The 11,917-nt window shown below is 37.1% G+C and overlaps 1 protein-coding gene across 1 annotated transcript; it reads right to left on the bottom strand.

Annotated features, from left to right (window-relative positions):
- Positions 1 to 5,757: 5,757 nt before the first annotated feature.
- LOC145127794 (uncharacterized) lies at positions 5,758 to 6,123 on the bottom strand. Its single transcript, XM_079062924.1, has one exon. The coding sequence runs from the start codon at positions 6,121 to 6,123 to the stop codon at positions 5,758 to 5,760; it is 366 nt and encodes a 121-aa protein (XP_078919050.1).
- Between the last annotated feature and the right edge of the window lie 5,794 nt (positions 6,124 to 11,917).

Raw genomic sequence — 11,917 nt, 5'->3', positions numbered from 1 at the left:
TCGGTGTCGGTAAAGTCGACCTTAGGTGAGGATGGAAACAGGCTGCCGCTAAGTGGTGGAGGAGGTCGGTGACACCGGTAGCTCGACTGAAATCGTCGGTATACTCGTGTTGGAGGGATCAACGACGCCAGAGAATAAAAGGTTGGAGGAAATGATCGTGTCTCGTGTTCGCTGTTCTAGGATAGGAGACCAACTAAAGGGATAACACTTTTGCAGCGCCTAAACCCTAATTGCGATGACGAGTTGGAGGGAAGTATTCCCGCTCATATTTTGGAGACCATTAGCGAAGAAGACGCCGTCTCTACTCAGGATGCACACTACGCGTGTGCAGATATTTTGTCTAATTTTATATACGATAGAATTCCTCTTCATTTTGTGACAAAATACTTGTGATATAAAGTAATGGAAATCGTCCACCTCAATAGAAAGAATATATTACAAAGTATATCAAATTACACAACATGAAAACATGTGAATGAGAGCACTCGAAAACCATTTTATCTAGCCACAAATATGACAAAATAAATGAAAAAACAAATGAAATCACATTAAAAAAAAGTATAAACACAACATCAATCAAACCGCTCTATATTGTTTTTTTTCTTTTGATATAGCAGTCAGTCTACTTCTTGGAAGGTGGTGGAGCAAAGAAAGTAATATTGGGAAGAGTTGTTGGAAAGTTTGGGATGGTAGGCATAGAAGGAAATGGAGGAAAGGACACTTTGGGCATGTTAGGGATGCTGGGTATTTGTGGTAGTGGCAGTGTAGGGATGGTGGGCATTTGTGGTTGTGGCAGTGTCGGGATTGTTGGTATCTGTGGTTGTGGCATTGTCGGGATTGTTGGTATTTGTGGTGGTGGCAGTGTTGGGAATGTGGTTGCTTGCAGACAATTGCGGGAAGCAAAACACATCTCGTTTGTTGTAATTGAGAATAGTGGAATTGCAAAAACATAAAGGTAGGAGGTGGAAGCCATTGTAGGATTTCTGTGAGTTGTCTGAACTATAGTCTGGTGTCTTGGTTATTTTTTACTTAAATGAGTTTGATAGGGATTAGACTTATGTTGGTGATTTTGTTATCATCAATGTTATTTAAGTGTAATGGGATTAGTTTGTTGACCAAAAGTGATCTTGATAAATATTAAACAAGTAAGGAAGGTGTGGAGTACACACTTGTTTAAGTTTGATCAAGTTTCAAAGTACACTGTCATTTAGGGGCGAAGCCCCTGAACGAACGGGGGTCCGGGGGCAGCGCCCCTGGGAGCGGGGTCCAACTAATTATACATCCGGAGTTTAGTCTTTAGGTTGTAGTGATTACCAACATGTCCTATCAATGTCTTTAATCTATTTCAATATTTAAGAAATAAATATTACAGGACTTGGCTATAATGCAAAACATAGAATAATCTTCATACAATAACTGGTACACGTTATGTTCCTCCCTCAATTTTTCATCCTAACTTACCTGTCGCTCCTTAACAATCAATCGACAACCACACATACACATCAAAAATTTCATCCTCTCTTCTGGTTCGTTTCTCAAAAAGCGATCGAAGCTAGCATCTACCTTTTTCTCTTTATTAATCAAGCAAACACATGTGTCTTACTATCTATTGCTTCCTTATTATTGGAGTTGCATCACCTCTTGATTCTTTCTTTTTCTTTTTTTATTACGAGTTGCAAGTGTGAAAAGGATGGGGTCAAGTGTTGATTTGGAAGGTTTTTGTAAACTTGTATTTTCCCATTAAAACCATATCATGAAAGATATACGTATATGTATACAAATACAAAGAAAAGGGCCTCCATACAATGGGCCAATCAAATCTAGAAATACAAAACACAATTAAACTAATATAACAAGTCTGTTAACAACCCCCTGCATTTGGAACGGGAGGAGGATTCGTAACGTTTAAACTGGACCGAAAGTCAAGAAACATCGAAGATGGGAGACTCTTGGTAAAAATGTTGGCATATTGAGATGAAGAAGGCACATGAAGAACCCGAACATGCCCAGTAGCAACCTTGTCACAAACAAAATGAAGATCAATCTCAATATGCTTAGTCTGTTGATGTTGAATTGGATTAGATGACATAAAAACGGCACTAACATTATCACAGTAAACAATTAAGGCTCATTGAGGTGAGTAGTGCAACTCTAAAAGTAAACTGCGGATCCAACAAGTCTCAGCAACAGTATTAGCAACGCCCCGATACTCGGCCTCTGCACTAGACCGAGAGATAGTGTGTTAACATTTGGATGACCAAGATAGAAGATTATCCCCTAAAAACACGCAGTAACCAGAAGTAGAACGTCGCGTGACAGGACAACCAGCCCAATCCGCATTAGAATAACCAATAAGCTCACGAGAAGGAGAGCTAAAAATCCGTAATCCATGACTAACAGTACCACGAACATAATGCAAAATGCGTTTGAGAGCAGTGGAATGAGGCTCTCGAGGATCATGCATATAAAAACAGATCTCCTGAACAGCATAAGAAAGATTCGGTTGGGTAAAGGTGAGATACTGAAGAGTACCTACAAGACTGCGATAGAGGGTCGGATCATCAACTGGTGGACCCGAGCCATCAAGCTTCGACGAAAGTATGTACAGGTTTGCAATTGAGCATAGATGCACGTTCAAGAATCTCAATGGCATATTTATGTTGAGACAAAAATAAACCATTAGTGGATCTAGTAACAGAGATACCCAAAAAATAATGCAAATCTCCCAGATCAGTCATAGAAAACTCAGCACTGAGAGTGGAGATGATTTTAGCAAGTAACTGAGATGTTGAACCTGTGAGAATGATATCATCCACATATAACAGAAGATAGGCAAGATCAGATCCCTGTTTGTAAATAAATAAAGATGAGTCACTCTTGCTATGAACAAAACCAAGACGATAAATATAATTAGCAAAACGCTGAAACCAAGCGCGAGGTGCCTATTTGAGACCATATAAAGATCTTTGTAATAAACAGACGTGATTGGGTCGAGATGAGTCCCGAAAACCCGGTGGCTGATGCATATAAACAGTCTCCTGAAGATGCTCGTGAAGAAAGGCATTCTTGACATCAAGTTGTCGAATGGGCCACTTATGAGTGACTGCAATGTTAAGAACAGTACGAATGGTGGCTAGTTTGACCACAGGTCTAAATTTCTCATCACAATCAATACCGGGTCTTTGACTTCTACCATTGGCAACAAGGTGTGCCTTATAGCGAGCAAGGAATCCATCTGCATTCATTTTCTTTTTAAACAACCAAATATAGTTAATAACATTAGCATCAGGGGGCGGGGAACAAGCACCCAAGTCCTGTTTGAAATAAGAGCAGAATATTCTTTTGTCATTGAATTTAGCCAATAAGGATCTTTAAGTGCCTGCATGTAAGTTTTAGGAACAGGAGAAGAAGAATCAACATGAAGATTGAGTTTGTGAACCGGTTTTACAATGCTACGTTTTGCCGAAGTAAGCATAGGATGGTGAGATTGCATATGAGTAGGAATGATGATGGGAGTAGATGTACGAATGGAATTAGGTGACTGAGGAACAAATTGAGATTCAGAGGAAGAATCGGCAGCGGAAGAAGAGGGATTGGAAGAGTCAGAATCATAAGGAGGAGTGGGCACCTGATGTCTGTCTTCGGTAGGGGTGGGATAAGGGCTAGGTATAGTAGGTACGGGTAAAGGAACATGTTCAAGAAATGAATATGAAGGAGAAGAATTTGGAGTCATACACCCATAGGGAAAAACCGTTTCATCAAACACAACATGACGAGAGATTATGATTTACAGTGTATGAAGATCCAGACAACGATAACCTTTATGGTTGGTAGGGTATCCCAGGAAAACACATGGGGTGGAATGAGGGGAGACTTTGTGAGGAGCAATAATATTGGGAAAGCAAAGACAACCAAACACACGTAAATGAGTATAAGAAGGTGGTTGTTTAAATAGTTTGTGAAATGGAGTATCATTGTTGAGAGTGGTAGTAGGAAGAATGTTTAAGTGATGGATAGCCATGTGAAAAGCTTCAACCCAATAAGTAGGAGGGAGGTGGGCATGAAGTAAAAGAGTACACACAACATTGTTGATGATGCGAAGCATGCGTTCAGATTTTTCGTTTTGTTGGGATGTGTGAGGGCATGAAAAACGCATTTGAATTCCATGAATGGAAAAGAATGAGTGAAAGTTATGATTATTATATTCTCCCCCATTGTCACATTGAAACGATTTGATGTCTCTTTGAAATTGATTTTTAACATAAGCACTAAAATGCAAGAATTTAGAGAATAAATCAGATTTAGCACGTAATGGATACACCCACAAAAATTGAGAACAATTGGCAAGAAAGATAACATAATATTTAATGCCACTAAAACTAGTAACCGGAGAGGTCCATACATCAGAATGAACAAGTTCAAATGGAAAAGTAGAAACAGAATTAGATAAACTAAAAGGTAATTTCACATGTTTACCCATTTGACAATAATGACACAAACTAGGAAGTTTATTACTAGAACATGGAATGAAACGACTATCAGCTAATAACTTGAAAACTTGATGACCGGGGTGACCAAGAAGTTGATGCCAAAGAGACGAGGCCACAGAAAGGAGAGCTTGAGGTGTAGGAGAGGTGACCGGATAGAGATCACTGAAACTGTCACATCGGATGAGATTTTGTTTGGTCCGAACATCCTTCACAGAGAAGCCAAACGAGACAAATTCAATAGAACAAGAATTATCAGTAACAAAGCGACGAATGGAAATGAGATTTTTAATAATTTGAGGAGTGATTAAAATATTTCTAAGGTGAAGGGTGCGATAAGGATTGGGATATGGAATGGTGGTGTGGCCAACATTAGTAACAGGTATTAAAGATCTGTCACCAACTAACACAGAAGAAGAAAATTTACTTTTATCTAAAACAGTATTGAGTATACCTGCGTCCCCGTGGAGATGAGATGTTGCACCGGTGTCCATATACCATCCCCCGTGACCCGGATTGTTCATCGTCATTGTATTAAATATTTGAGGAAGAGTTGTGGCTTGATTAGAAGTGTTGTTGGGCCAAGAAATTTGCTGAAATGGTTGCTGGACAGTAAAAGCACATGGGGGTGGGCTGGCAGGAGGAGGCCCAAAAAATGATGTGTTCCTTGTTGTTGGGCTTGGGCAGGAGTTGGCCCACATTGCAGGTGTTGTTGCGTTGAACGGGCCAGAAGACCCATTTGACTAGTGGGCTGGTACCAGCCGTATACCCAACCGTTTAGAGGTTGGTTCGATGCATTAGAAGAACGCGCCTGAGATTGCTAATGTCGGCCACCCCCAAATCGATTTCCACCACTGTTTCGATGTTAACGACCACCACTCCTGCCCCCTCGAAAATTATTGGTGCTGCGATTTGGAGTATTAGAGGCGAGAGTCTCATTAGCGAGAGTGTCGGTGGCGAGAACTGTGGCCGATGACGCATGATCAGAATGAGATGCAATATTTTGGCGTGACTGATCTTGAGCCATGAAGGCTTCTTCCAGCAGGAGCATGGACCGGTTCTCCCAAAAGGTAGGAAGTGGATCTTTATGGCGAATGGTAGTCTTGATGTATTGAAACTTAGAAGACAACCCGTTAAGGGTGTATGCAACTAGATTATTTTGAGGGACAGTGGCACCCATGTCTAATTGATCAGCTATGGACTTGATTCGGTTGCAATAATCAACAATAGAGGAATCACCAATGGAAACATTACGAATTTCATTGTCAAGTTAAATGATTTTTGAGTCCTTGTTGTCACGAAAGACTTTCTCAATCGTGGTCCAGACTTGATATGCAGAAGCTTTCTTTTTTAATATAGTGTGAAGAAGAGATAGAGAAAGAGTACCATAAATCCATGATTTGACAATGGAGTCAAGCCGATCCCATTCAGTTTCGTCTTTGACAGGATTCTTTTCATTCTGAGGTTGAAGCTGATCAGCTACACCATAGCCGATATAGTGAATCTCAAATAGCTCACTCCAGATATCATAATTCTTTTGATCTAGATCAAGAACAAGAGGTACATCATGCTTGATGTTGATTGTAGAAGTGGGTTTTTCAGAAATCTTGGAATAAGAAGATTCAACAGTAGGCATGATGAAAAGAAGGAAAAGAAGAAGAAGAATGAGGAGATCGGTTAGGGTTTAGAGGATATTAAACCTGATACCATGTAAACTTGTATTTTCCAATTAAAACCATATCATGAAAGATATACGTATATATATACAAATACAAAGAAAAGGGCCTCCATAGAGTGGGCCAAACAAATCTAGAAATACAAAACACAATTAAAGAAATATAACAAGTCTGTTAACAGGTTTGTTATGACATAATGGCGTAAACAATTTGTGGTGATAGTATGATGATGATTGAACATCAAGTGAAGAGGCGGTGATGATGATCGGTAACAGTTGCTTTTTGGTCGTGATTGTGGCTGATTTTGTACAGGTTAGTGGTTGGGCTTAATGATGGTGGTCGATGGTGATGAACATGGGGTGTATGGTGGTTCAGGTAGGGTGAAGGAGAGTAGGTGATAAGGAGGTATAAGGGTGTTGTTTTTCTTCATTATCAATCTCCAACGTGATACGAACTTGCGCATAAGCTATTTCTTTAACAATACCATTGATTGGTTTCTAAAGCTCAATCAGGAAAGTTGGATAGGCGTAGAGATTTTTTGGAATACGAAGTATGTTTTCCGTAGCCGGGATTGATGGATGTTATGGTCTGTTTATCTTCATTGCTGACCTTATTTGACCGATGGAAGTGCATAGAGGTCTTTGCCATGGTTGTATGGAGATGAGAAAAGAATAACCAGAAAAGGGGAGAATCTAACTTCTTAAACATGTATGTGTGTGTGTGTGAGAGAGAGAGAGAGAGAGATGGACAAGAAATGAGTTTGCGTAAGGGAGTAACCGGTTTACCCCTTCGATTCTTCCAAAATGATAATTAAAGGCAACAAAAATGACCTTATGCCCCTAAAAAGTAACCAAAAAAATATGGACTCATTAGACCAATTCTAACCTAATTAAGTCATAACATCATACATACATTTTACACACATATACATACATTATAAACACATCTTCATTACCTACAAATACACGTACATATATCAATTTCTATTGGCATACATACAAATACAGATATACATGTACCAAATACACATACACATTCCAAATACGCTTATATATATACTAATTACACATATACACATACAAATACTATATATTTCACATATACAAAGAAACATATAAACAAATATATACATATACACATCCATTCATATATACAAATACACACATATTCTTCATATTTCTAATTTCATACCTCTTAAATATAACTAATTTCATACAAAGAAATAAATAAATACAATTACACATCCATTCATATATTAAAATATACACATGTACCAAAAAATACACATATACATTCCACAAAATCAACATATTTATACCAATAATTTCATTCTTACATACAAATCAACATATAGGAAATCAACATCATACATACATTATACATATACTAGCCGTTTACCCGCGTTAAGCGAGGGTACGAATAATTTCTTTCAGAATTTGTTTCTAACGGTAATTTTTTTTGCGTAGATAGTTACTACATTTAAATAATTATCAATAAGAGTTATGTTAGTAGAAACGAAATCAATAAGAATTAAAAAATGAAAAGTTGGAAATATTTACAAATGTACATGCCCACATGATAGATTGTGTATTATTAATCGTGTAACACTTCTTTATACACCACAATTGATGTATAGACTTCACTGTCGTTGAATTGTTTGTTAGACTTCACTAATACTTTTGTATTGGCATGTGATATCCCTCTGGATAATATCACATAAAGTTGGTCATGCAGTAAAACCGGTTTTGAAAGATAAATACCAACATTTGGAATTGTTTATCCCTGATTTTATGAATTGTCATCGCGAAACATATCGAATTGAAAATTGTTTTCTCTTTAGCTTTGATGGGAACATGTCATCTTCAGACGGACCTAGATTGCATCAGTCAAAGCATTCAATGACTTCTTATTTTTTTCAGTGAAAGGAATTACTATATCATCGGGGATGCGAATAAAGTTTTCTTGCACAGTTTCTTCAAATCCATGACCAACAAGTAATAGAAAGTTAGAGAACCATATATCAGTTAATGCTCTAATATTTATCGTTGCAACTTGATAATTGAAGACCAAAGAGACGATATTCGTATGCTAATCCACAGTTTGTGCTCGTGTGAGGGTGGTGCAACAAATGCAAGTATGTTAAAATTTGATGTTAAAATACAAATTTGCTGTTGTTTTGGTAAAAGTAAAAGTATTTTATCACAAAAAAAGAACTTTATTTTATTAAACTTTTTTTGAACATCGGTTAATCACAAAAGAAATCCATATGTTGTTTCTTATTAGATTTAGGGTGTTCAAATAACTAAAACCAAAAAACCAAAACTAAAAACTAACAAATCATTCCATTCTACGATAATGCCTATGTTCTAGAACAAATCCAACTAAAAGAAAGTAATCCAATAATATTAAAAGTAGCCCATCTAGACCCTTTCTTCCCTCTGAATATAATCTAGTTGTATAACTTCCACGTCCCCAAGATATGCGGCGAAACAAAAGTATCCAAACCTGCTTCGGCATTGGTAGATAACCTAGCTTTGTCGATGACAACATTCAAATGTAAAAATTTATTGAACAAATACATAAATAAGTACATACACATATAGAACACGAACTCATAATACATATCACACACGGGACCATAACAATATGCTTTAAAAATGACACATTTAGCTATTCCAAATGAATTACACTAATAATCCCGGGAATTTGAAAGCGTGTAGAAGATAAGTTTGTTACAATTTAATTAAGTTCAATACCATTGTACTTTCAATTATTAGTTATTAAGCCATTGTACTTTGAAAATCCACCAAATTCTAACATTGTACTTTCAATTTGTTTTCTTATTATTTTATTATTGACAAAAGGCTTTTGAATAAATGTTCATATCGGAGTTTAATATTGTCCCTAATCGACACTACATCATAGTTCCAAATAACCATATAATAGTTTCAAAACTGACCATTTTGAGACTTCTTTTCAACAAACTTTTACTATTTTTACTATACTCTTGACTAAAATAACCATTTTGATAGAAAAGTGCTTGATCATTTTTTTGGAAAATAACCATATCACAGTTTCTTATTAGACCTAAATGACACCATGTCACATTTCCGACATAATCATATAACAGTTTAAAAAATGCCTATATTAACCAATTTACCTTTTTTTTTGGCAAAATGACCAAGTCAAGACCGTTCTAATGAAGAAGATAAAATCACCCATTTCAAGACCTGTAGACAAACTAACACACGTGTGTGGAGTTAAACATAGCACCTTTGAAAGTCCATAAGCCACATGATCTTCTACTTTGATTTTGTTCATACTCTAGGAAGATCAGAACTATACTTTCTAGTGGTATGACATATGAAGATGACGGAACTGGTTGATCAACTATCATTTCCTAAATAAAAAAGTTGAATGGCTTCTTCAAGTTTCCAACTTGTAGCCTGACTTCAGGGAAGCATCATAGTAAATAATATTGATAATGATTCCAACAGTCTAAAAGTTGACATGTGTTTACCGAAAAAGGTAAATTGTGTTATCAGATAGTCAAAATCAATGTCTTTCAAATGCAAGAAAGAAAATATTACGTTCCGATAAAACCAACTGGTGAAGGTATGTTGATACAAAGCCTTACACAAAATCATTTTGAATGTACAATGGTGTACTAAGAATAAATGAAAGTACAATGTTATAGCAAACAAATCTTGGAAAGTATATTGATATTACTTGCATATATCCTAAAAAAGATTGAAATTTTTTTGGAAAGCACATTGACACTACTAAACTAAAGAAGGAACATAAATACAAAACAAATATATATAACAAAAAATAAAAATTTATTTTTAATCAATAAAAGTGGATACCCAATGGGTATCAGTTCCAAATATTTGAGAAAGGGAACCAATCCTATTTATATAGGTTTCGGTCTCCAATTTTCGGTTCTGTAGCAATTCTGGTTATACACCTGGGGACCAAGTTTAGATGTTCACCCCTAGTATCTCCAATGCTAAGGCTGTTCTGTAAACAACATTTTTGACCCATAGATTAATTGCACCGAGCTTATAGAGATTAATTGATGTATTCAAATGAACCAGACCCCATAAGTAAATATGTGAGTTGATGGAGGCAGGCTACAAGCACAAAAAGAAAATAAACAAGGTCGATTCAAGATATTAGTTCTCTATTCATTTTTCCTGGTGAGTTTTTAGTAGCAAAAACAAATTTTGAGTATGTAAAGAAGAGTACAACTAATTGGAATGACTATGGCTGAAGCTAATCACAACACCAATTTAAAGTTATATTTTGAAATGCTATAAACATTGTTACTGAAATAGACAACCATAAGTATAACAAAGTATGAAACCATTTCAAAAATTCTTGTTTTGTTTTGCTGCCTATTAATCTTTTTATCTTCCAAGCAGAAACAGAAACAGGTTCCCAACCACTTTCAGGTTCAGGAAAATGCAAGTTCAAGCATGATTTACTTACTTTTAATAGATTTCGAGTAACACGGGCCTAAATGAACCATCTTAGATTGTGTGATTTTGGAACAAAACCTGCATTTAAAACAGATACAACTTAGACCTAAGATTTTGAGTAACAAAAGCACAACATTTTAATGGCGGAAAGAAGAGTAGAAGAGAGTCGACCCTAGAAGTCAAAATCGTAACATATTTTTGCAATTGGAATGGAACATAATTGGAATCGTAGCATATTTTTGCAATCGGATTCAAGCCTGTGTTTGGAACGATTGAGGTTAATCGGAGTATTATGAACATATGTTTGCGATTGCCAGTCAAGCAAAAGGTCAAAATTGAAATACTGTGAAAGACCTTACCTGGGAAAGAATGAAATCGGGATGATTTGAGCAGGTGTTCCTGCTAGTCAACCAGAAAAAAAAGTCAAAATTGGTGTATTGCGAACGACAACCTGCGAACGTTCGTTGTCAGCGACTCTCTGGAGAAACAAAGGCCATGTAAATCGATTTTGTTCGAGATTTTTTCAGAAACAATCGGTAGTGAATTATGATCAGAAAAGGGGAGGTTGGTGTGAGAGTGAAGGTAGTAAGTACCTGGGAAGTGATTTCGAAGTGATAGGGCGAAGACACCGACGCTGGATACCTCACAGGAGAGTCCAAGGTCATCGATAATTTGAAATTATTTCATTCTGATGGCGATCGAGAGAGAGAAAGAGAGGCGAGAGAGAGAGGGACATCTTCAGTGGGGGAGGTCGGCAGCCGTGGACCTTCGATTTTCGGTGGGAGACGCTAGTGGAGATCTCTGCATCTTTGGTGGAGACGATGAGACGGCGTCTGAGATTAGGGTAAGGTCCGCGTGTAGTGTAGTGTTTAATATTATTGTACCTGATGTAATACATGTTGTACCTCTTAATTTTCAAGAAAGGGGCAATATATTTAATAATATAGTAAAGATACATACAAGAAACTCGGGCGTTACACACATTCATATACACAATTTCATAAAAAAAACACACACACACCCGAATCAGCAGAAAAGTGTGATGTACGATGGTGGTCGCTGGTGGTATGCGACAGCCCTAAAATCAACAAAATCATCAAATTGGAGTGCAAATTCCATTCAGAAAATTAAAATAGAGAGGAAAGAGGGAAAATAGCACCTACCGTCGCCGACGAAGCCCGGATAAGCGTTTTATCGGTGTCGGTAAAGTCGACATGCAGTGAGGGTGAAAAGAGGTTGCCGCTAAGTGGTGTAGGAGGCCGGTGAAACCGGT

Source organism: Lactuca virosa, chromosome 7 (genome assembly GCF_052849685.1).
Source record: "Lactuca virosa cultivar CGN04683 chromosome 7, Lactuca_virosa_CGN04683_v6, whole genome shotgun sequence".
Classification (NCBI taxonomy): Eukaryota; Viridiplantae; Streptophyta; class Magnoliopsida; order Asterales; family Asteraceae; genus Lactuca; species Lactuca virosa.
Note: the sequence above shows the minus strand (reverse complement) of the source record. Positions and strands in the feature narration are given on the sequence as shown.

Coding starts and splice junctions, on each gene's coding strand:
- LOC145127794 (XM_079062924.1), bottom strand. CDS start 6,123: ATGCCTACTGTTGAATCTTCTTATTCCAAGATTTCTGAAAAACCCACT.